Source organism: Phascolarctos cinereus, unplaced genomic scaffold, assembly GCF_003287225.1.
Source record: "Phascolarctos cinereus isolate Bilbo 61053 unplaced genomic scaffold, phaCin_HiC Scaffold_2;HRSCAF=192, whole genome shotgun sequence".
In the NCBI taxonomy this organism is placed as follows: Eukaryota; Metazoa; Chordata; class Mammalia; order Diprotodontia; family Phascolarctidae; genus Phascolarctos; species Phascolarctos cinereus.
The window spans coordinates 208,189,360-208,216,452 of record NW_027555625.1 but is presented as its reverse complement, the minus strand read 5'-3'; the positions used below and the strand labels follow the sequence as shown (position 1 = coordinate 208,216,452).

The 27,093-nt window shown below is 39.2% G+C and overlaps 1 protein-coding gene across 2 annotated transcripts in view; it reads right to left on the bottom strand.

Moving 5' to 3' along the window:
• STRN (striatin) overlaps window positions 1-25,874 on the bottom strand; it is a 157,113-nt gene extending 131,239 nt beyond the window's left edge. For both annotated transcript variants that reach the window (XM_020992649.2, XM_020992650.2), the window contains exon 1: window positions 25,538-25,874. In XM_020992649.2, the coding sequence (XP_020848308.1) occupies window positions 25,538-25,780 (243 nt within the window). In that variant the 5' untranslated portion in view covers window positions 25,781-25,874. The remainder of the gene's footprint in view (window positions 1-25,537) is intronic.
• Window positions 25,875-27,093: the final 1,219 nt, after the last annotated feature.

The window sequence follows — 27,093 nt, the reverse complement described above, 5'->3', positions numbered from 1 at the left end:
TGAATTATATATGATCCCAATAATTACACTGATCCCAATTTTCAAGTTCTCTTCCTCCCCATTCTTTTCTTTCAACTTTAAATTCAAGTAGGAGAATCCACATTCCTCAGGAGCAGAAGCAGATTTTGGTAATACCTTTAATTCTATAGCTTTTACACTATGCTTGACACTCTCAGTTAAAGAATTGTAAACAAAAAAGCAAGAAAGCAAGTTCTAGACTAGCATATAATTTACCACCAGGTAATACTATTATTATTACCCGGTAGAATTACATTAATGTTTACTTCTTTCAACTTGATAAACTGGTATGGAATCCAACTTTTCTAGCATGCAAATGAATTTTAATGAAGGCTGTATGTGACTAACTGAGACACTTGCCTCAGGCCTTTCTTTGATTTGCTAGCAATAATGCTGAAATGCTTAAGAGCCCAACACACCTCAAATATCTACTCCACCTAACACTCCCAACTATATTCAAAACAATTCCAAAGCTCATTTAATTCCAGGTTCCCTTCAAGTCAAGTCAACAAGCATTTATTAAGCGCCTACTATGGGTCAAGCACTGTACTAAGCTCTTCAGATAAAATAAAGGGAAAAAACAGTTCCTGCTCTCAAGAAGTTCACAGTCTAACGGGAAAAATAACATGCAAACAACTATGTACAAACAAGCTATATATAGAATAAATTAGAGATAAAGGGCTTGCTTCTTGAACCTTCAATTCCTACTTCCCTTATTAATACCTACCAAGATATTTTTGCTACACATTAATGAGCAACCTAAATCCTAAATCTTTTCCTTAAATAGCCTACTAACTTCTAATTGTTTTCCCTATTATCCATAGTTAGTGATTTTATGATACAGACAATAAAAATCTGAGAGAAGAGACTTTGGTATATCTGATCCCAAATACTTCATTTTTCAGAATAAGAAAGTGAGGCCCAGATAGGTTAAGTGCCTCAAGTCAAACACCTAGATAATGGCAAGGTCAAGACTAGAACCCAGATCTCCCCATTAAAAATCTGGGACTCCCTGGAAAATCAAATAGCAAAAAGAAAAAAAACCTGCAAATATGTATACATATTGACACATATCAGTAGTAAACAAAAAAATGATCTTTTTTCTTGAAATCACTTTCTACATGGCAGATTTTTTAAAGTTCATATATTTAAAATAAATCCAATATTATTTTGTTATAATACACAAAGTATATTTATTTATATTTGCTTTGAGTAATGAGAATGATGACAAGACTGCAGCAAATCTGGGAAGTTTACATTCATCTGGTAGCGGATTTAGATGAGCATGGCATATCTGGGGTACATGTAGTCTCTCCAGATAAAAACAAGCTCCATGAGGGCAGGACACATATTACTTTTTGTCTTTGTACCCCCAGCACCTAAAAATGTGACTGGTATATAGCAGGTGCTTAATAAATGTATTTTGATCAGCTAAAAGTGAATATATACAACCAATAAACCAGATATGCAGTAATAGCCAATCCTCTGGCCTACATGTAATCTGATAAAGGATCAAATTTACCCAAACTACATTAACAAAATCTAAATATACAATTTTATTACGTTACTTCTGTAAACTGAAAAAAGAAACTCCACAGCTACAATTTCTCTTTAAAAAACGAGTATTTTATTTTCAAAAGATCCCTACAAGCCACACAAAATGCTCTAAATGGGAATAAAGTCTAAGTAATGACCATATTAAATTATTAGAATGCATTTAAAGAAAGTGTAGAAATCCACCTTCTCTCCTTTTCACCCCAACACTCCCCCTCCCTAATCGAGAATTAAAGAAAAACAAAACCCAATACAAGCACATATAGTCAAACAAAACAGATTTTCACATTGACCATGTCCAAAAAAATATACACATCTCATTTTAGGACTCTTTGAGTCCTTCACTTCTCTATCAGGAGGTGGGTAGCATGTTTCTTCATTAGTCTTCTGGAACTGTGACTGGTCATTACACTGATCAGAGTCCCTAACTTTTTCAAAGTTGTTTGTCTTTTCTATATTGTTGTCACTATATGAATTCTTCTTCTGGTTCTGTTTGCTTCACACATAAAAGTCCTCCTGGATTCCCCTGAAATCCTCTGTCTTGTTTCTTATTGCAAATAGTATTCTTGCATATTTATATACCATAACATGTTTAGCCCCAGTTTATTCCCTCAAATTCCCATTCTTTGCCATTTCAAAAAGAGCTGCTAAAATATTTTTGTACAACCTTAGAGTTTTTACTTTATTTAGGATTATTCCTTCCCCTAATCTAACCTCCCTAATAAGTCCCTCTTTTCTCTTTTCCCTATGAGTAAAATATTTCTGTTCCTAATTGTGTATGTGTGTGTGTATACATGTATATTTTTCCCTACTCTGACCATTTCAGATGAGAGTAAAGGTTTGCTGTCAGCTGCTCACCTCAACCCAATTTTCTTTATTTGCTTAGCTGTCTACTTGTGCACCCTGATTATATGAGATAATTTTATCTAACCTTCTTTTCCCATTCTCCTTCCCCACAGTGTATTCTTCTTCCCCCTTGCTTTCCATTCTTCTTCTTTTTTTTTTTAAAGGCAATTGGGGTTAAGTGACTTGCTCAGGGTCACACAGCTAATAAGTGTCAAGTGTTTGGTCTGAGGCCACATTTGAACTCAGGCCCTCCTGACTTCAGGGCTGGTGCTTTATCCACTGTACCACCTAGCTGCCCTCCATTCTTCTTTTAAGATCATCAAAACAGAATTATTCCCAAGCCTTCTCTAATCAGACTCCCTTTATGATCTCTGATAATGGTTATGGTTGTTGTCCTTTGTCCTCAAAGAGGACCAAAATGATATCACTATGTTAGAATCAAGTTAGTGTGTCTGACTGTGGCCGAACAGAAAATATGAGCTCAAAATGTTCCACCACAGTTTGGATACAAATAGCCCACTTGAACATGTGAGGTGGATTCTCTAAATTTGGGCATCTCCAGTTTCTTTTGACCCACTTCAATTCTCCTTTGCCGATCCTTCTTTGATGTGGGCACGCCATTCAGTCCTGTGCCAGTGTCTCCCACGTCACACAATCAATTCCAAAGTTCTTCAAAGAGACCTTGAAAGTGTCCTTGTATCATGTGCCCTGTGTAAGTTCTTTGTAAAAACAGTCTTTTAGGCATGCGTACATTTGGCATGCAAATAGTATGGCCAGCCCATCAGAGTTGTACTCTCTGAAGCAGAGTTTGAATGCTTGGCAGTTTGTTAAAAAAAGGACCTCAGTGTCAGGTACCTTATCCTGCCAGGTGATCTTCAGAATTAACCACTTATATTTGATATTTTATCTTTATTTATCTTATTCATGTTTACCTTTTTAATGTTTCTCTTAACTCCTATATTTGTATTTCAAAGTTTTACAAAGCTCTGGTCTTTTCATCAGGAATGCCTGAAAATCCTCTATTTCATTTTCTCCTCCCACAGGATTATACTCAGTTAAGTATAGATAAGTTATTCTCGATTGTAAGCATATATCCTTTGCCTTCTGGAATACTGTGTTCTAACCTCTCCATTCACTTACAGTAGTTTCTGCTAAATCTTGTGTGATATAATGTATTTGGTATTTGAGTTCTTTCTTTCTGGATGCTTATTTTCTTTGACCTGAAAGCTCTGGATTTTGACTATAATGTTCCTGAGAGTTTTCCTTTAGGAGTTTATTTCAGGAGGTGACTAGTGGAATCTTTTTATTACCACTTTGCCCTCTGGTACTAAGCAATCCAAAAAATAAAGTAGAAATAGAAAGGAAAAAAATGGGCAGGATAAAAAATAAAAATGGTAGAGATTTAACAGAAACAGAAGAGATTAAGAGATGGCAAGAATACACATAGGAACTATACAAGAAAGATCTTAACATTCCCAATAATCACAATGGTGTGGTCACTGATCTAGAGCTAGACATCCTGAAGAATGAAGTCAAGTGGGGCTCAGGAAGCATTGCTAACAGTAAGGCTAGTGGAGGTGATAGAATTCCAGCTGAGCTACTGGATACCCTAAAAGATGATGCTATTAAAGTGCTGTACTCAATATGCCAGCAAATTTGGAAAACACAACAGTAGCCACTGGATTGGAAAAGATCAGCTTATGTCCCAATACTAAAGAAGGGCAATGTCAAGCAAGGAATGTTCAAATTACAGAACAAACAAACTCACTTCACATGCTAGCAAGGTTATGTTTAGGATTCTGCAAACTAGGCTTCAGCAACATGTGAACTGAGAATTACCAGAAGAACACGCTGGTTTTCAAAGAGGCAGAGGAACTAAAGACCAAATTGCCAACATTCTTTAGATTATGGAGAAAAAAAGAGTTTCAGAAAAACATCATCCGTATGGGGGAAAAAAAGCCTTTGACTGTGTGGATCACAACAAAATGTGGCAAATCCTCAAAGAGATGAGAGTACCAGATCATCTTACTTGTCTCCTGAGGAACCTGTATACAGGCCAAGAAGTAACATTTAGAACTGAATATGGAACAACTGAATAGTTTAACATTGGAAAAGGAATATGACAAAGGCTATCCCTTGTTACTTTATTTATTTAACTTATATGCAGAGTACATATGTGAAATGCCAGCCTGAATGAATCAAAAGCCAAAATGAAGGTTGCCAGGAGAAATTGCAACAATCTCAGATATGCAGATAATACCACTCTGATATCAGAAAATGAAGAGGAATTAAGAAGCCTCTTGATGAGGGTGAAAGAGTAGAATGTAAAAGTTGGCTTCCACCACTTTCTGGCAGACAGAGGGAGAAGAAATGGAAGCAGTGTCAGATTTCATATTCTTGGGCTCAAAGATCATTGCATGTGGCTTCTGCAGTCATGAAATTAAAAGATGCTTGCTCCTTGGAAGGAAAGCTGTGGCAAATCTGGACAACATACTAAAAAGCAGAGATGCCTTGCCAACAAAGGTTCATATAGCCAAAGCTATGTTTTCTTCCAGTATGGCTGAGAGAGTTGGACTATAAGGAAAACTGAGTACCATAGAATCAACGCTTTTGAATTGTGGTGCTAAAGAGGACTTTTGAGGGTCCCTCGGACAGCAAGTATGTCCAATCAGTCAATATTTAAAGAAATTAATTCAGGCTATTCACTAGAAGGTCAAATACTGAAGCTGAAACTTAAACACTTTAACCACATAATGTGAAGACAGGAAATCACTGGAAAAGACCATGATGTTGGGAAAGACCGAAGGCAAAAGGAAAAGGGGATGGCAGAAGATGAAACAGATAGTATAAGAGAAACTACAAACATGAACTTAGACTCTGAGAGGTAGTAGAAGACAGAAAGGCCCGGCATGCTATGGCCCATGGGTGATAAAGGGTTGGATATGACTTAACAACAACAATAAACAATACAGGAAGTTTTAAGATTTCTTGGAATATTTTATCTTCTATCAGTTTTCCAGGTCAGACAGAGGTAGGGGTGTGTGGGTGTGTGTGTGTGTGTGTGTGTGTGTGTGTGTGTGTGTGTGTGTGTGTGTGTGTATGTGTGTGTGTGTGTGTTACCTTACCCTTTCTTCTATCTTTTCAGTCTTTTGACTTTGTTTTAATAATGTTGTCTCACAGAATCTTTAGCTTCTATTTAGTTTATTCTAATTTTCAGGCAGTTTATTGCTTGGACTTGGCTTTGTACATCTTCTACCTAGCTGTTAATTCCCTTCTACATTCTATCTAATTCTATCTTCCACAGTTCTCATTTCTTTTCCAATTTTTTCCATTAGTACTCTAATTTCACTTACAAAAAACATTTTAAAATTATTCTTTCTAAATTCTTACTTTATCTCTTCTAGTTCAATTTGAGCCCAAGCTATGTCTTTCTCTGAAGCTTTGTTTGTAGATGTTTTGGAATCATTCTCTTCTTCTGGGTTTGTGTCTTGAGCATCCCTGTCACCATAATAGCTTTTAAATTTTTTTATTCTTTGAATATTTAAATTTTTTCCAATTACATGTAAAAGCAATTTTTCAACATTTTTTTAAAAAGTTTGAGTTCCAAATTTTCTCTCTCTTTCTCTCTCTTAGACAACAAGCAATTTGATATAGGTTACACATTTACAGTCATGCAAAACACATTTCTATATTAGTCAATTTGTGAGAGAAAACACAGATCTCCATCCACACCCCCCCAAAAAAAACACACATAAAAAAAGTGAAAAAATAGTATGCTTTAATTTGCATTCAGACTCCATCACTTCATTCTTTGGAAGCAGATAACATTTTTCATCATGAGTCCTTTGGAACTGTCTTAGATCACTGTATTGCTGAAAATAACTAAGTCATTCACAGCTGATCATCCTTGTAATATTTCTGTTAGTGTGCACAAAGTTCTGGTTCTGCTCACTTCACTTAAGATCAGTTCATGTAAGTCTTTCCAGCTTTTTCTGCAAGTATCTTGCATCATTTCTTATAGCACAATAGCATTCCATCAAAATCACATACTACAACTTGGTCAGCAATTCCCCAGTTGATTGGTATCCCCTCAACTTCTAATTCTTTGCCACCACAAAAAGAGCTGCTATAAATATTTTTGTAGAAATAAGTGCTTTTCCCTTTTTTTTTTTATCTCTTTGCGATATAGACCTAGTGGTGGTATTCCTGGGTCAAAGAGTATACACAGATTTACAGCCCTTTGGGCATAGTTCCAAATTACTCTCCAGAATGGTTGGATCAGTTCATAATTCCACCAATGGTGTATTCATGTCCCAATTTTCCCATATCCTCTCCAAAATTTATCATTTTCCTTTTCTGTCATATTAGCCAATCTGATAAGTGTGAGGTGGCACCACAGACTTGTTTCAATTTGTATGTGTATGGTGATTTAAAGCACTTTTTCATATGACTATAGATAGCTTTGCCTATTCATATCCTTTGACCATTTTATCAACTGGAGAATGACTTATATTCTTATAAATTTGACTCAGTTCTCTATATATTTGAGAAATGAGGCCTTCAAAGTAGCTTTTTAAAGACTGTATTCTTTCAATTAGAAATCGAGAGAATGCCCATCAATTGGGGAACGGCTGAGCAAGTTGTGGTATATGAATGTAATGGAATACTCTTGTGCTATAAGAAATGATGAACAGGCTGACTTCAGAAAAACCTGGAAAGACTTGTATGGTCTGATGCTCAGTGAAGTAACCAGAACCAAGAGAACATTGTACACAATAACAGCCACGCTGTGTGATGACTAATACTGATAAACTTAACCCTTCCTAGCAACACAAGGATCTAAGACATCTCCAAAGGCCTCGTGATGGAAAAATGCTATCCACATCCAAAGAAAGAACTATAGAGTTTGAATGCAGATCGAAGCATAGTATTTGCTATTTTTTTTTTCTTCTGTTGAGTTTTGTTTCCTCTTTCTAGTGGTTCTTCCTATTGGTTCTAATTCTTACTTACAACATCACTAATGTGAAAATATGTTTAATAGAAATGTATATGTATAGCCTGTATCAGATTGTGCACCATCTTGGGGAGGGTGGTGGGGAGGAAGTGGAAGAAAACATTTAAACTCAAAAGCATATGGAAGTGATTGTTGATAAATCAAAATAAATTAATAATAATTTTTAAAAAGATGGTGTTCTTTCTTTCTTTGCTCCTTCTTCCAGTCTAATTCCATCAGACTTGATGTTAGAGACAGGCTCTGCATACTTCTGGATGGAAAATCTGGGCTGATCCTGATGCTACTTTCTTGTGGTATTAAAGGTTATTTTATTCCAGGATATCAAGGACAGTTCAGGTTGAGGACCTGAAAGCTTTCAGTGCTCCTGATGTGGTCTGATGCAGGGCAAAGTCTAATGAATGCCACCTCCCACACCTCCATCTAAACTCTGCAAGTTTCTGACCTGGGTTTGGGTCTGAGCTACAGCAAATTGCTATGGAAACTTAGGCCCTATTAGCCAGACAAGGAAAATCTGCTGGTTCAGTGACAGAACTACAAACTGAGCCACACAGCTGCTGCTTATTTCTGAACTTGTTCCTTCTCAGTACACCACTCCGTACAGCACTGCTCCCTATATCCATGGACAAACATCCTCTCCTCAGTCCCTAGAATTAGGTAGGGGACAATAAAGATATTAGTTGGCACTTGTTTCCACTGTGGTACCCAGGAATGACTGGAGGTGTCTCATGTGGGTCTGGGACCTACTCTTATTCCATTGCATTGGCATCTCCCTGCTCACTGGAGTGCTACGCAGACAGGCTGCTTGCTCCTACCCAGACCCTGTCCCTGATATCCACAGATCTCTCTGTCTCCATCATCTCACCTTGTCTGGAAAGATGACTCATTATTATTTTTTCTTGGATTTCCCCATTAGGATTCTGTCTGGTGTATTTTCTAGGTCTTTTTGGATGAGTTTTTAGAAAGAGTTCACTGTGCTACATCCTGCTACTTGACCATCTTGGCTCCACCCTTTCCAAAGTACCATATTTAATGGTATTTATACTTTTACTACTACATCGTCCAAGAACTGAAAAGCAGTCAAGAACCTCTGAAACCATCAGGACAAGCTCCAATCCCACCTCTCACCCACTCCTCTCTCCTTCTAGTACTTTACCACCATCTACCCCTCCAGAATTTTTCACCTCCAGGACTGCCTTGACTATTCCATTCAGAGCAAGCTTTGAGAAATTGTTAATAGTAGCTAATCAATATTTCAAAAGCATACTACTATAATAACCATAAACCAATCAAAGCACAAAGTTTAATAAGAACAGTTTACTGTTTCTCTAACCTCAGAAAGTTACCTTTTAATGAACCTTTTGATGTTTTATGGACACTCAGAACCTAAATGTCTCTCTTGATCTCTTCAAGTAACACAATACCTGGTGCATCTTATATGCTTAAGAAATGCTTGCTAAGAACCAAGAAAACAATATAGTAACAAAAGTAACACAATACCTGGCTCATCTTACATCCTTAAGAAATGCTTGCTAAAAACCAGGAAAACAATATATGCAGTAACTACAACTGTGTAAACAGAAAAAAAAAATCAAAGCTAAATATTGTGCAATTATACTTACGTTGCTGGGGGAGAACAGTTGGGAAAATGTGCCCCCTCCCTTTTCTTTGCAGAAGTGGAGAACTATGTTGGGAGAAGAGGGGGAGACGTGCGTTTACACTGAACCAATAGAAATGATAAGTTAGTTCATTTTCCTGAACTGTTTTCCCTTTTTCTTTTTGAAATCTTTCTTATAAAGGATAACTCCCTCAGTAAGGAAGAATATATTTGGAAATGAAGGTGATGTGACAAAAGAACTAACAAAAAGAAAAAATGTTTGCTGAATTAAATTTAGTTTTCAATATTCCAATGTATCTATGATTATAATTAGCATGGATACGAGCAGCTAGGTGGCACAGTAGATAAGAGTGCTAGGCCTGGAGTCAGGAAGACATCTTCCTGAGTTCAAATCTGGCCTCAGATACTAGCTTTGTGACCCTGGGCAAGTCATTTGATCCTGTGTGCCTCAGTTTCCTCATCTGTAAAATGAACTGGAGAAAGAAATAGCAAACTGCCCCAATATTCTTGCCAAGAAGACCCCAAATGGAGTTATGAAGAGTCAGACATGACTGAAAAATGACTGAACAACAACCAAGTATGAATATTCCTTCCACTAGAGTAAATAATACAACCTTTCAATACTTCTAATCCTGTGTAAGTCTTATTTATACATGTCTTTCTCTTCACTCTTTTAAGAGAAAAAGGAGGCCTTCTTCTGGTTCTTTTAATGTTTTATGGAAACCAGTGTAGCACAGTACTTAATAGAACTATTCAAAAATGTTATTCCTTTCTTCTGCTATATGACCATCCCATCATCCTTAGTATCAGAAATAACATTCAGACCTGGAAAAGACCCTAAAGATCATTTAATCCAAACCCCTCATTTTACAAATGAGGAAACTGAGGCTCAGAGAAGTTAAGCAATTTTTTTCCAAGGTCACAAAGCTAGTATGTAGCAAAGATTGTAATTCAAATGAGGTCTCCAAATCCAGAGATTTTTCTGCTAAATTAAGGTTCTTAACCTTTTTTGTATCATGGACTCCTTTGGAAGTCTGGTGAAACCAGTGGATTCCTTCTTAGAAGAATAATGTTCTTAGATAACTGAAGGAATTACTAAATTTAAGCTAAACTTTAGTTGCAAATAAAAATTTTCTTCCCTTCCATCCATTTCTTCCATTCATGGACTCCCCGGCATCTATTCAGGGTTCCATGGAGGTCTACAGACCCCAGGTAAGAACCCCTATGCCACATCAAGATGCTTTTCATATATACTTTAAATAGTTAAATAACAATGTAGTATAATACAGTATGGTATTGTACAAAGTACCCTTATAATCGCTCTGTAATTTCCTTATTTTAAAAAAAAAGTAGGTAATAAACTAGATTGCTTCTATAATGTCATCTAACTCAATGACTCAGTGCCCAAATAAATGATGCAGAAAATAAATATTACATGATTTCAGAAAGGGTAAATCAGCTGCAGCAATTAATAAGAATAAGGCCTTAGGCAGGATGTGAGTTAATCTCTCCCTCACTTCTGGTCCCTATTTTTCCTGTCTTTTTCTCTCCCATTCATGCAAAAACATATCCCATTCCCTCTCCATGCATTGTTTCTTCCCTTTCCCACTTGAATCACACATACTGCTGATATTCCATGTCTTCTATCCCTCAGAACCTGAATCCTCAGTCAGCAGCAAGGGAACATTTGGGGGCAAAGAGAACTGAAGCAACAATTACAAGCAGATGGATCCCTTAAATTGGCTCTTGGCTCCTAACATTCAATAAAAAATTACACAATCACATTTAATTTGGCTACAGAAATATTTCATAACTAAGAGCTTTTTAATTTAAAATACAAGGTATCCCAAAAGTCTTAGTAGGTTAAAACTGCACTAAGATTGGGAGACACTGGAAATTTCTCTCAAAGGCCTAATTTTGTGTTTAGGGCACTAAATTTTTAAAGCTGATAAATTTTTCTGTCAAGTTGACAAACCTTGGTAAAAAGTTCTAAATATTATTCTCAAATTCAGCCTTTAATTGTCCAGGGTTCAAGCTTAGAGTCAACTATTAGAAGCACTTCTGTCTCAAAAAAACTATTTGAGACACTAAAGAGACAAACAGGTAACCAAGGAATATCGATTGCTTAGACTTTCAAAAAGCCTTTAATAGCTAGCATTTATACAGTGTTTTAAGGTTAGCAAAGAACTTTACAAATATTATCTCATTTTATTCTCACAAACAACCTGGGGAGATAGTGCTATTATTATCCCCATTTTACAGATGGGGAAACCGAGTATGACAGGTGAAGTGATCTGCCCAAGGCACATAACTAGTAGTGACTGAGGCAGCATTTGAAATCAGATCTTCAAGACTCTAAGTCTAGCACTCTATCCCCTGGCCATCTCTATAAGGTTCCATAGTAACGGCTGTCTTAAAAAAAAAATGAGTTAGATGGCATTGTTTTCCCACGGACAGACAGTTGGATTAGGCAGAAAACAAAAGGTGACTACATTTCTCTGGATCTGCAAAATGTGGAGTTTTAAATTGATGACCTCTAAGGTTCTCTGCTACTTTAAAATTCTAAGTTCTGTCCCATAAAAAGAGGGCTGTCTCTAGAAGAAGCACCATAATAATGGGGTACTCCCAGGGGATATTTGCTAGGAAGAGTCTTTTTTTCTAAGTGCCCGGTGAAAGAGAAAACTTTGAAAACATTTCATCTGCAAATGACTAATCTTTCCTGAGCACTGAAATGTCAAACAGACAAGGGTAAACTATTGAGACAAAAGTACAAAGCTGTGTGAGTGAACAGAAAATATGTCAATGAATTTAACACTTTTCTACCTCATAAATTTGCTATGAGGATCAAATGAAATGAACTTAAAGTGCTTTGAAAAATTAACACATATGCTTCACAGTTGTACTGGTATGTTACTCAAGAAGTTTCAGGGGCTCCCTACTGCCTTTAAAATAAAACACAAACTCTTCGCTTGACATTTAAAACCCTGCACAAAATAGCTCCACCCTACTTTTCAAAGGGGTTCTATATTATTCCCCCCATCGTGCACCCTACACTCCTGCCAAACTTGCTGATCTCCATACATGACATTCCATCTCCTGCAGCACAGCCTAAAATGCTCTATCTCTTCTTCCTTCACGGTTCAGCTCAAGTGTCATCTACTACAACAGGCCTCTCTTATTCCCCCAGTTATTAGCGCCAACACATACATTAAACTTGTAAATACTGTATATTGGCTTATGGATATGTTGTTGCTCCCCAATAAAATATAAGTTCCTTGAAGTCAGAATTTCATTTTTGTCTTTGTACTTCCAAGTCCTCAAATATAAACTAGCACATGGATAATAAATATGTTAAATGGAACTGACTTATATTTAGGGAACTTTATATTTAGGTTAGGAAACTAATCCCAAGATCAATGTTTGTGGACAAAGGGACTAATAACATGCTGGGCAACATTAAGAATATTAGAAATAAAAAGTGAAAAAAATTATCCTACCCTTGTACACATATGGAATAAAGCTGCAGTTCTGGCCACCAAACCTCAAGCTCAATATAATCAGAGAAGAGTAACTAAAATGATCTAGAGAGTAAAGAACATTATATACAAAAAAGTCAGGATTCTACTATTCACAAAGGCAAAAGGTATAGGGAAGATGTTCTTAATCTGCAGTTAGTGAACTTATTTTGCTTAATATTTTGACAACTATTTGAATATAATTGGTTACCTTTGTAATCCTTTGTATTTTATTTTATGCATTTAAAAATTATTTTGAGAACAGATGCAGAGGATTCACCAGAATGCTAAAGGGGTCCATGACACAAAAAAGAGATAAAAAGCCCTACTACAGAGGGAATAGGAGTTCAGGCTGTATAAGTTATAAAAGGTGTAGCTATTATAAACATGAACTTATTTCTTCATCAAATTCTGGACTATCAGAATTTCATCTCCTTATATTTAACTCAAGTTATTCAAATAAATAAGAGAGAGTATTAATTCAGCTAGTTTATGAAACTTGTTATATAAGGTGACAAGCTAAAAATAGATACTTTCATAAAAGGATTAAACAAATTCATGAATGATAATGGGTTAAAGGAAACCAGAGTTATCTGAGGCATATCCATGCCTCCACCTTGGGTCCTGTCCTGATTGGTGGGTTCCTGGCCAGGACTGTTTTGTCATGAGGAGCTTCAGCCATACTCATTTTCATTCCCATCTCTATGTCAGGTCACTGTCCTGAGTGCTCCACCTCCTCTACCTTGCCTCCTCAAAGGTGCCTCCTCCTCACTCCACCTTGTCCATCTCGCCTTAATGTTGTCTTCCCCTATTAGAAAATAAGCAACATAAGCTCCTCGAGAGTAAGAACCATCTTGTTTGCTTGTGTCTATTATCTCCAGCACAAAAGAAGTTCTTAATAAATGCTCTCTCTTCTCTGTTCTTCTCTCTCTCTCTCTGCCTTTTGAGAGAACCATGGATTTTATCAATAAGCATGATCTTTTACAACAAGGCTAGCCTAGAAAAAGCCAAAATGAAATATTATGTTCTTAATACAGTGTTCCTAAACGATTCTACTTTTCCTGGAGCATAAAGCGGTAAAAAGGTGGACAAAATTTGGTGGTATGCTATCTATTTCCTGTACCTGTTAGCCAACTTTCCTAAGAGAACAGAACCACATTGGCTTATAATGACTTTTCCACATGTCCTTGGCACTACTGGGTGAGTACCAAAGAAAATTAGGGTGTTTTGTAAGTGTTCTAAGCATTGAAGGACAAGATAAAAATGAACAATGAATGCTATGGAAGTGTCTGGGGCAGAATACTAAAGACTAGAAAGACAGAATCCTAAGGAAGATGCATTTGTTGGCATCAAGTATTAAGAGCTAAAGTACTTCTGTGGTGGATAATATTTCATATTAACATTTTGGCTTCCCTGAAGACTATTTATTTTAGGCACAGGGCCTGTGGAGCTCTGGCTTATTAACATAGTTGTCAAACTTTCATTCAAAGTCCACTATTTATGTACCTCTTTAAATATGTGCATATAACCATACTTAAGTTTCATTCCCTCCTCACTCAAGGCTCTTGGTGTGGTCCTCTATATTCTAATATTCAAAGAAATTCAAATGGATAATCATTCTGATTTTTCTACATTACATTCCCTACTAGATTAAAACAACGTTAAATAGGAGCTATCATGTCACCTAGATATGCCTAGGAATTTCACCATAACATCTAGTTAAGGCATTCTTATTCAAAACTAAGGAATCACTTAGGATTACAGGACTTAGAGCTCCATTTTACAGATGAAGAAACTGAGGACTAAAGAAGTGTGGTGATCTTCCTCAATGTCACATAGGTAGGAAGCAGCAAAGCTGAAATTTGAACTCAGTTCCTCTTAAACCAAATCTGGTGGTCTTTGTACTACAGCAAACTCAAAATAAGCATATTCATGTTATACTATCACAACAACTTGAGAAATCTGGAGTACTTATTGCTGCCACTTGCTAAGAGCAACTTTAATGCTCATGGACATGTTTGATTGCTACTACATTTGCTGGGGGGAGGAGTATGAAATGTAGTGGGAGGAGGAAGGACTTCTTAATCACTACAGCCTTCCCTTGTACTGTAGGTAGACAGAGAAAATATCTTGGACTGTATGTGCTCTGCTACTTTGAACTTCTAAAGAGATCCTTCCTGATGCTTCGGTAAGCCCTCCATGACCCTCAAAATGTAGGTCTCCACCCAAAATTGGAAATCAGTGCTCTATAGCAAAAGACTGCTTCTGCTCCCACCCTTTCCTTTAAGTTAGTTAAATAGTGCATCTGGTTTCTAAATTAAGGAGCTGCTCCTACAACTTTGTGGAACAAGGTCAAAAGGTGTGCCCAGTACATGAGCACCTAACAAGCACCTAACAAGCCTATGCCTGTAGAAATCCAATCCACCAAGTATTTATTAAGTGCCTACTAATTGCCAAACATTTTTCTAGGTGTTAGGAATAGAAAGACCAAAAAAACAAAAACCAGTTCCTGCTTAAGAAGCTCACATAGGGAGCAAGGAGACCTTAGGAGAAATAATCTGTACACAGAGAAAGCATAGTATAAAGCATTTAATAAATACCTTATCTAGCCACAAAGATAAACAAATGCAAATAATTTAGTGAGGAGAGAGAAGATCAAAAAAAGCCTCTTCTGAGAGGTGGCACTCCAAGTGACCTATGAATGAAGCTAATGGTTCTAAGACAGTGATGTCAAACTCAAAAGCCACTAAATATCCATAAGAATTTCTGTGGGATGCACACTTAGCTTTAAAATGTAATATTAACTATGTTTTAGTGTGCTTTTATTTATTTTGTCAAACATTTCCCAATTACATTTTAATTTTACTCCAGCTGCATTACAGAATGTAATGGGCAATATGGGGTATTTGACACCTCTGATTCTAAGCAACAGAGGTGAAGAAGAAGAGCTTTCCAGGCAATGGGGCAAAAGTGCAGAGGCTGGAAGTAAACTGTCATGTCTGGGGAAAACAAGCATACCACTTTGCCTGGAGCACAGAGTAATGTGCAAGCAACCTGGAAAGACAAATTGGACCTAGATTGTGAAGTGCTTTAAATGTTAACAGAGGAACTTGCATTAAAGCAAGCCACTGAAGCTTGCTGAGCAGGGGAGTGACATGGTCTAAAGTTCTTTGTTGATTTGGGATCATAAGATCATCAATTTGGAGTTGGGCAAGATCTCAAGGCATTATCTACTCCAAACCCCTCATTTGATAAATAAGCAAAACTGAGGCCCAAGGAAACTAAATGATTTGCGCAAGGTCGCACAGGCAATAAGCATCCAAAGTCCATGCTATCTGCCCTGCACCACACTGTTCTGCTACATCTGTGTTACTGCCACACTCCACTCCACTTAAGACCCTAGGAAGAACTTTGATCTCATCTTCCCCATCAAATTCAATTACTCTGCAAGCCAAAAGTAGCCAGGGATTTTTGAATAACTGAAATAGAAGGAAAAATGATAAAGACAATTTTGCTGCTTGAAGAAGGGAGGAATATGATGGCACTTTGCACCCGGTGGATACAACAGCTAATTCAGCACTTCATTCCTTTGCCATGGCAACTTGTAAAAGGAGGATAGACAGATTCCAAAGGAACAATTAGCTTGAATCTGAAAGTTTTTTTTTAAACTACTTTGGAGGTCAATGACTTCTGAAAAGGTAAAAGATTAAAATGAAGATACCAAATGACCTCTATTTCATAACTTAACGGGTGCTTTCCATTGTTTTCATAGGAAAAATCTAAAACATTAAAAATGGAAGATGAAAATATTGAGGTTTTTCTTTTTGCTTTTTTTAGTGATGCAATCAGGGTCAAGTGACTTGCCCAAGGTCACACAGCTAGTAAGTGTCAAGTGTCTGAGGTCACATTTGAACTCAGGTCCTTCTGACTCCAAGGCCAGAGCTCGATCTACTATACCACCTAGCTGCTCCATACTGAGATTTTTAAAGAAGAAAAATATTGCTTACATTTAATTATACATGATAATGAAAACTAGTTACATATACAGTCTTTTATACAGTACACTATATAACTTAGATGACATAATGTAATTTTTTAAAACATTTATTTTGCTAAGAATAATATTAAAATTGACTTTCATTGTTTAAATGAAACCAGTGGACATTGTAGAATGGTGGTATCCAAGGAGTAAAAGGGTACCAGTCTAAATTTAAAATTTGCTATAGATAATTCACAAGATTGATCTATGCCCAAAGATCATTTATGTTTTGAGTACAGTTACAGGTAAACTAGAAAAGAAACATAGTATTAGACATAAAATTTAATCTAACATGTAAGCAATCCATTTCTACTCCAAGTTACTCTGTTTCTGTTGATGGAACCACCCTCCTTCCAGTCACCCCAGGCTGTAAAATGTAGGAGTACTCTTTCCTCTCCCTCAACTCCTATATCCAATTAGTTGCTAAGTTGTTGATTCTATCTCCACAACATTTCTCTTATCCTGATAAGATCATAGATTTAGAGTTGGAAGGGACCTCAGAAAGCCCAACACCCTCATTCTACAAATGAGAACCAGTGAGGCATAAAGAGATTTATTTAAATGACTTGCACAGGGTCACACAACTAGTTAAGTATCTGAGCTGTACATCAACGGCTCCTTACTACTGCCAGAATGAAATATAAACTCTTCAGCCAGGTATTTTAAAATCCCTTACAATGTGGCTCCTAACTACCTTTCCACTTTTTCACATTACTATATTAATCTCTACATATACTCTCCAAGTCAAAATAGCACACTATGCATTCCTAACATGTGACATCCTAGCTCTTACTTCCATGACTTTGCACAAGTAGACCACCATGATTAGAATGCACTCTCGCCTCACCATAACCTCTTACAATCTCAAGGGTCCTTCAAAGCACAGTTCAAATGTCACTTCCTACATAAGGTCTTATTTTTCCCTCCAGTTGTAAGAATTCTCCTTTTTGAGAGAATTTTGTATTTCTAAAGGCAACACAGGATAGAAACTTATTACACCAATGAAACCACAATTTCAAACCAAAAAAATTAAAACCCTACTTCTTTATTTACTCCAGTACGCTGATTTCTAACTCATCTTCCTTCCTTCAATGATAAGGTAAGGTCATTAAGGAAAAGGAGTTTCATTGTTAGGGATCAGGCCAGGTGTCTTCCACCTGCAAAGGGAGTTCACCACTTCCTGCTGCTGACTGCCATCTCCTGCTCAGCACAGTATGTTCCCTGAGGAAAGGCTGCTAGGAGCCTGGCTACCCCAAAGCAACCACTTCTTTCCATACCAACACAAGGGATCTTAATGCTTGCCACCTCCTGCTTCCAGAGCAATCTCCCAACTGGGATGTGAAGAGCCCCCAGTGCAAAGATGAACAACCCTCCCGTTGACTTCAAGCCTTCCATCTCCTCAGGCATCTGTTCTTTAACGGTAGAGGAATGGCTCCCTCCACTCAATGATGCACATTCTCCCTATTCCTCCATTACTCAGTAATCTCTCTTTCTTTTAGGTTCATGCTATTTATATCTACCACTCAATCAAAATCCTGGTTGCTGTTGTTTGCAGACCCCCAGGTCACTCCTCTTCCTTTCGCAATGAGTTCAATGCTTGGCTTATATTTTTTTTCCTCCCCAACTCCTGCCCTCAGGTTAGGGTACTTCAACATATGTATTGATTCTCTCTCAAATACCCTTACCACTCAGTACCTCAGCCTACTTATGTCACATGAGCTACTCCTCCACCCCAACTAAGCTAAAAAGATGGTCACACCCTGGATTTTCCACCACCCACAAATGTACCACCTCCATGTTGATCTCTGGAATCCCCTTATCCAACCACCATCTTTTGGCTTTTCACCTCTCCTTCTGCCTTCCCTTACATAACTCTACTCCTCATCCTTACCATGACCTCTCATCCCTTGACCCCTTAATTCTCTCCCAAGGCCATCTCCCCTGCACTACCCACTCTTTCCTCTTCTCCCCATTTTGACTCCCTGGTGAACCAATTCAACACTTTGCTGTCCTCTCTTGAATCCTTAGCCCCCTTATCATATTACTGATTATGCCCAGCCATCTCAGCCTAGCATCACTCCCACCATTTGTTGCCTTCACACCTACACATGAGCTTCTGAATTAAAAGGGAGAAAATCATACAACCATTCTGACTGGGTCCAATACAAATTCATGTTACGTAACCTCAAGTGGGCATTCACTGCTGCTGAGCAATTCCACTACACTGCCTTAATCAACTCACTAGGCCACTCTGTACAAAGGCTCTTCTGAACTTTTTCATCCCTACTTGAACCTCCCATGGCTCCCCGCCCCCCCCATTCTCAGTTGGGAATTTTTGTCTCATGTTTTACAAAAAAAATTGAGAGCACTCACCATGATCTCACTCTTCTCTTCCTCATCGCCTATCATTCTGCCACTATTTCTTTCTTTACCCCTGTCTCACATTATGCAGTGGACTTAACTCCTTACCAAGGTTAACCCCTCTGATCCCACCTCCTCCAACAGATTACCTCCTCTATCATCCCTACTCTTATTGTCAATCTCTTCCTTTCTACTGGTTCCTTTCCTAATGCCTACAAACATACCCATGTCTCCCCTATCCTGAAAAAACCCTCACCTGATCCTTCCACCCTTACTAATTATTACATTATTTCTCTTCTGCCCTTTGTAACTGAAGTCTTCAAAAAAAGCCATCCACTGATATGATGATATACTTAAAGAATCCTAGAGAATCAAGTAAAAAACTACTTGAAATAATAAACAACTTTAGCAAAGCTGAAAGGCCATAAAATAAACCCACATAAATCATCAGCATTTCTATATATCACCAACAAAGCCCAACAGCAAGAGATAGAAAGAGAAATTCCATTTAAACTTACTGTAGACATCATAAAACATTTGGGAGTCCACCTACCAAAACAAACCCAGGAACTATATGAACACAATTACAAAACACTTTTCACACAAATAAAGTCAGACCTAAATAATTGGAAAAACATCAGTTGCTCGAGGGCAGGATGAGCTAATATAATAAAAATGACAATTCTACCTAAGCTAATTTACTTATTCAGTGCCATACCAATCAAACTAACAAAAAATTATTTTATAGAGTTAGAAAAAACAATAGCAAGGTTCATTTGTTAGAACAAATGGTCCAGAATATCAAGGGAACTAATGAAAAGAAATGCAGGGGAAGGTGTCCTAGCCGTTCCAGATCTTAAATTGTATTATAAAGCAGCAATCATCAAAACTGCTTGGTACTGGCTAAGAAACAGAGTGGTGGATGAGTGGAATAGGTTAAGTATGCAAGACACAGTAGTCAATGACTATAGTAATCTACTATTTAATAAACCCAAAGACCCCAGCTTCTGGGGTCAGAACTCACAATTTGACAAAAACTGCTGGGAAAACTAAAAAAGAATATGGCAAAAACTAGGCATAGATCAAAATCTCACACCATATACCAAAATAAAGTCAAAATGGGTTCATGATTTAGATATAAAAGCTGATACTGTAAGCAAACTGGGAGAACAAGGAATAGTTTACCTGTCAGATTTATGGAGAACAGAAGGATTCATGACCAAACAGGAGATAAAGAACATTACAAAAAGCAAAACAGATAACTTTGATTACATTAAATTGAAAAGTTCTTGAAGAAACAAAGCCAATGCAAAACCAAGATAAGAAGGAAAGTAGAAAATCGGGAAAGAATTTTTACAACCAGTCTCTCTGACAAGGGCCTCATTTCTAAACTATATAGAGAATTAAGTCAAATTTATAAGAATACAAGTCATTCCCCAATTGATAAATGGTTAAAGGATATGAACAGGTAGTTCTCAGATGAAGAAATTAAAGTCATCTACAGTCAAAGGAAAACATGCTCTAAATCACTATTGATTGAGAAATGCAAATCAAAACAATTCTGGGGTACCACATCACACCTATCAGATTGGCCAACATGACAAAACAGGAAAATGATAAATATTGGAGATGTGGGGAACACATTGGAATGGTGGTGGAGTTGTGAAATGCACTGCTAGTGGAGTTGTGAACTGATCCAACCATTTTGGAGAGCAATTTGGAACTATGCCCAAAGGGCTATAAAAATGTGCATACTCTTTGATCCAGCAATAGCACTTCCAGGGTTATATTCCAAAGAGATCATACTAATGGGAGAAGGACCCATGTGTACAAAAATATTTATAGCAGATCTTTTTGTGGTGGCAAAGAATTGGAAATTGAGACGATGCCCATCAATTGGGGAATAGCTGAACAAGTTATGGTATATGAATGTAATGGAATACTACTGTGCTATAAGAAACGATGAACAGGCTGACTTCAGAAAAACCTGGAAAGACTTGCATGGTCTGATACTCAGTGAAGTGAGCAGAACCAGAAGAACGTTGTACACAGTAACAGCCACATTGTGTGATGACTAATATTGATAGACTTAACCCTTCTCAGCAACACAAGGATCTAAGACATCTCCAAAGGCCTCATGATAGAAAATGCTATCCACATCCAAAGAAAGAACTATGGAATTTGAATGCAGATCGAAACATACTATTTGCTATTTTTTTTCTTCTGTTGAGTTTTGTTTCCTCTTTCTGGTGGGTCCTCCTACTGGTTCTAATTCTTACTTACAACATCACTAATGTGAAAATATGTTTCGTAGGAATGTATTTGTATAGCCTATATCAGATTGTGTGCCATCTCGGGGAAGGGAGGGAGAGAAAAAGCATATGAAAGTGATTGTTGATAAATCAAAATAAATTAATTTATTTAAAAAAGCCACCCACAATATGTGCTCCCATTTTCTCTCCCTCACCCTCTTCTTAACCTCTGGCAATCTGGCTTCTGACTGCTTTCTCCAAAGTTACTCTCGCTCTTAGCTGCCAAATCCAATAGTCTTTTCTCAGTCCTTATTCTTCCTGACTTCTCTGCAGTCTTTGACACTGATCACTCTCTCCTCCTCGATACACCCTTCTCTCTAGATTGCTGGTTCTCTTCATACCTATCTGACCATTCCTCAGTCTCCATAGGCAAGCTATTGCAAAGCCCTGTCAATTTCACCTTTGCAATATCTCCTGAATACAGCCCCTTCTCTCCTACGACACTGCCACCACTTTAGTGCAGGCCTTGATTACTGCAACAGCCTGCTGGTGTGTCTGACTGCCTAAAGTCTCTCCCCACTCCAATCCATTCCCCATTCAATCACTAAAGTGATTTTCCTAAAATGCAGGTCTGATGTCACCACCCCCAAATTAATAAACTCTAGTGGTTTCCTGTTGCCTCCAGGAGCAATCCTTGTTTGGCATTCAAAGCCCTTCACAACCTAGTCCCCTCCTATCTTTCCAGTCTTCTCATACTCTACTCCCCAACACATACTCTTCAATCCTGCACCACTGGCCTTCTAGATGTTCACTGAACAAGACACTCCATCTGTCAGCTCCAGCCATTCTCTCTGGCTGTTCCCTATCCATGGAATGCTCTCCCTCCTCCACTCTAATTATTAACCTCCCTAACTTTAAGTCTCAACTAAAATTCCATATTCTTCAGAAAGCCTTCTCTAAACCCTCTTAATTTTTTTTTGCTCTTTTTTCTTTTTTAGGTAATTGCATTTAAGTGACTTGCCCAGGGTCACACAGCTAGTAAGTGTCAAGTGATAGGTCTGAGGCCGCATTTGAACTCAGGGCCAGTGTTCTATCCACTGTGCCACCTAGCTGCCCCCAAACCCTCTTAATTCTAATGCTTTCCCTCTTTTAATTATTCCCTATTTATCCTGTTAATACAGCATGCTTTGTATTGTTTGCATCTTGCTTCCCCCTTTAGACTATAAGCTCCATGAGGGCAGGGACTGTCTTTTGCCTCTTTTTGAATCCCCAGTGAGCACAGTGCCTAGCATATAGTAGTAGGCACTTACTAAATGTTTATTGTATCACATTATTGTATCTTCTGTACCAAACACAGCTTCTGAAACAGTTCTGGTTGTTGTTGTTCAGTCATGTCCAATTTTTCGTGACCCTGTGGACCACGTGGTTTTCTTGGCAAAGATACTAGAATAGTTTGCCATTTCCTTCTCCAGTTTTAGGCAGGGGTTAAGTGACTTAGCCAGGGCTACCAACTAATGTCTGAGGCAGGATTTGAACTCACTGTGCCATCTAGCTGCCTCACTTGAAACACAGAATGTTCTTAACAAACTTTTAAAAATTAAACTAAATAGCATTTACAAAATATATACTTCCGTGCTCTTTTTCATCCAATGTGTCAAAAAACTGAGGTCTTTTATTAACAAATATTAATTAATTGGAAGGAATTACGAAGATCATCTACTCCCCAAACTAGAAACTAAAGTCTAAGAAGATATGCCCTACTGTGTGCTTCCCCTCCACCCTGTGACTTCTGTAAAGCTAAACAAAGCCTTTTCAAAACTTTGAATCAAAACTTAGAAATCCATAGGTTATTTTTTTTTGAGGCAACTGGGGTTAAGTGACTTGCCCAGGGTCACACAGCTAGTAAGTGTCAAGCGTCTGAGGCCGCATTTGAACTCAGGTCCTCCTGACTCCAGGGCCAGTGCTCTATCCACCGCACCACCTAGCTGCCCCTCATACGTTCTTTTAAATATTGTATGCCACAGGACACGATATGGCAAGTTCATAATCCCTGCTACTGGAGAGGCCGAGGCTGGTGGATCATTACAGCTTGGGAACTCTGAGCTGCAATGTGGCTAAGCTGAAATGGTATCCACACTAAGTGTAATGCCAAAAGGGAAGCTCTTGGAAGCAGGGGGCCATTAAGCTGAAGAGGGTAGAATTTGCCAAAGTGGGAAATAAAACAAGTCAAAGCTTCTATGCAGGTCAGCATGTAGGATCTAGTCAGTAAGTTGGGTGAAGGGGAGGGAACAAGGAAGATAGGAAGACCATAACACAAAAGAAGTTACACCAAATGGGGAAAGCATCAACACTGAACAATCCTCGGGCTAGCTAAAGTTTAGATGTTCTTCACCAATTACGGCCAATTAAAGTGCAAATACCCAAACAAAAGTTACCAAAACAGCTTAAGTTATCACACTGCTTTGTTTAACTGGTTTCTTTTGTGGAATGGGGAATGAGATTGTTTAGAAACAGCAACTGGGAGCACAAGAACTAATACTTATACTGGAGACTACCAAGGAAAAGTTGATTTAAAAAAAGATTCAGTTGGTGATATCCTTGTTTCCAGAATATCCAATCAATAAGCATTTATTAATCATCTACTAAATATCTATTACTGGGCTCAGCACTACAGATACAAAGTCAAAATGAAATAATCTATGCATTCAAGGAAGTTATATTCCATCAAGGAAACAACATGATCACAGATTTAGACCTGCAAGAGAAGTCAGAGATCATTTAATGCTCACACACCCCCTATTTTCTAGATGAGGAAATGAGGCTCAGAGAAGTTGTGACTTGCTAATGTCAAGGCAGGAAGTAAAAGAGGCAGGATTCAAACACAAGCAATACGTCCTCAATACTTGTCCTCTGTACTATTCTGCTTTTCCCATGTAAGTAGATACCATGTATATCAATGAACCAAAGGCTATAATCAGACATGGTAGGCATACAAGAGGACCAAACCCCACCACCTGCCAAGAGCCCTTTCTCATCCCCCCCTTGACCTCTGCTTATGCTTTCTCTTTTGAGTTACTTTCCACTTACATAGAATCTTTTATACAATTATCTGTATGCTCTTTCCCCTATTAGAATGTGAGCTCCTTGACAGCAAGAACTCCCTTTTCTTCCCCTTTCTTTGCATCCCCAGTACAGCGCCCAGCACATGACTCCACTAGTTATTAAAGATCTCTCTAGAGTCTCAGACCTTAAAGCACAGTAAAGAAATTAACTGTGTGAAAAGCCTGTAAACACTCAACCTTCAGTGGACATATCTTATCTCAAAACATGTCATAGCACAGCATACCACCACTACGTGACTAACTTTAATAGACTTCAACTTCCTTCAAGGAAAATCTCAATCTGAAAAAATGTTTTTACAAAAAGCTGTTTATATTTTGTTGGGGAGGGTTTTGTTTGTTTTACCACAAAGAATCTAAAGTGTCTTTTTTTGTTTGTTTTTGGTTTAAACCTTAACAATACCACAAGTAACACACGTGATTTTTGATTTCTCATTCATTCAAAAATCTCGGATCTAAAATCTGTGGGTGAAACGCACTGCGGCAGACGACACAGATTCGAATATAGAGGAATTTTCTATTTCTGAAGATACCACTTTTTTCCCTTTCTCGGTTTCCCACCTCTGGCCAAAGCCTGATAACAACTTCATCTGTCCTCTCATTTCCTTTCTTTCACGGGGAAGAGAATCTACAGGAAAAAACCAACCTAAAAAAAAACAAAAACAAACCCTCAAACCCCAACCCTCTGGCCAAGTGCCGGCCCCTCAACTCTGCTGGGAACAGCTCTGGCTCTTGTCCCCCAGACGCGGGGCATGACCCTTAGAAACAGAGCGGTCCGGTCCGCGGCACCAGGACCCTCCTCGCCAATCTGCAACTAAAAAGGAAAGACCAGAGCTAGGAGTTGTACTAGGAGGCGGGAGATTAGGGTTAGGAAGATTGAGATGACTGGAGAGCAGCTTGGGAGGGGGGGAAGGGAAGGAATGTGCATTTATGAAGCGCCTACTAGGTGCCAGGCGCCGTGCCCAGCGCTCCACAAACATTATCTCATTTGATTACACGGGAGGGGCAGCCAGGGACTAGAGCAGGTAGAGTCAGGGTGGGTGGAGCGGGGTGAAGGGGCTCTCGGGGCGGGGTGGGCGGGAACCGAGGGAAGGGGGAGGGGACAGGCGGGAGGCTGGGAGGAAAGGGCCGGGGCGGGGCGAGGAGGGAGGAAGGAGGGAGGAAAGAGGCGGGAGGAGGAGGGCCAGGCCGGGAGGGTCTCTACCTGCAGCTCCGCCCGCTCCACCTCCCACTGGGCGCGCTCCACCTCGAAGCGGGCCCACTCGTGCTGCAGGAAGTGCAGGATCCCCGGGAGGCTGTACTGGGCTCGGGCCGCCCCCGCAGCCGCCGCAGCCGCCCCGTCGCCTGCGGCCGCCGCTTCTGCCAAGGGCCCGAGCCCCTTGACGCCCGCAGCTGCCGCCGGGTGGCTGTTGCTGAAGAAGACGCCGGGCCCCGCCTGCTCGTCCATGGCGGCCGTGGCGGCAGCCTGCTGCGGACCAGTGCCGGCTCTCGCAGCCGCCGAGGCAAACGGCAGCAACGGCGCCTCCTCCTCTTCCCTCCGCCCTCCTCTCCCCGCCCACACTCCGAGTCAGCAGGGAGCGGCTGCCTGGGCGCTTGGGCCGGCCCCCCGAGCTGTGACGGGCCGGGAAATGGGTCAATTGCAGAGCGCGAGCGCGCTAAGGGCTTGCTGGGAAATGTAGTCTCGGGGTGGTGGCTTTAATCGGCGGGAGTTGGGAAGGGAATTAGGGGAAAAGAAGGATTCTTTAGAAACTAGCGTTGGCAGACTCTGACTGTCTGAGGCTAGGTGTGCTGCAGCCCTCTTAGCTCTCCTTCCCGCCCCTCTGCCGAGCAGAGCCGGCTGCGGGTTGGGGCGTAAGGTCCTTCTTATCGGGACACCGACACACACGGAAGGAAGTTCTTGGGCAGCGCTCTCTTGCACATACCCACACCCACGGAAGTTCTCGGGCAATACTCTCTCTGTCTCTCCGTGTCTGTGTCTCTGTTTCTATCTTTCGCTCTCTCTCGTACACGGCCCCCGGGAAGTTCTCTGTGACAGTGCGCTCTCTCGCACTGTCGCGCACATGCACCCACAGATCTGCGGAGATAAACATAATCACATCCATCTACGCACAACCTACGATCACCCCTTCTTCCCCCAAGAACTTTTGTTTATGCGGGTTATATTCGCATGCTGGTCATCTTTCTAGGAGAAAGTTCCTCTCGTGAATTTGGCTCAGCACCAATCCCTCCGTTCCTTGCTCCATAAATTTCAATTAAAAAATAAAAACATGCTCATAAGTTTTGTTTTGTTTCCCCGTCGCTGCACTGATCTTTTATTTTGTCGCGTTTTATGTTGTCTTTAAAGCCACTACTCACCTAAAGAAGTACCTCCCTCCAAAACCTGGCAGGTTTTTCTTTAACTCTCTTTCTTTCCCCACACCCGGCACCCCACCCAAGCTTTCTGAGTCCTCTCACCAGTTTAGTTCTCTAAGTATGGTCCGTGGATCCTCTGGCGTCAACGAGATCCTTTCAGGGGATGATGAGATCAAAGCTATTTCATAATAATATTTTAATTTCATAATAAAACACTTAATTTCTATCATGGTAAACATCAGTAGATAATAACCCAGATAAACTCCAAAGAGGGGGTGATCTTCAATAATTTTTAAGAGTGTAAAGTGGTATTGATTCTGAAAACATTTGAGAACTGCTGGGCTAATTCATAAGATCTTAGATTTGGATGTAGAAGAGAATTTCCAGGTTATCTTGTGTCAGCCCCCT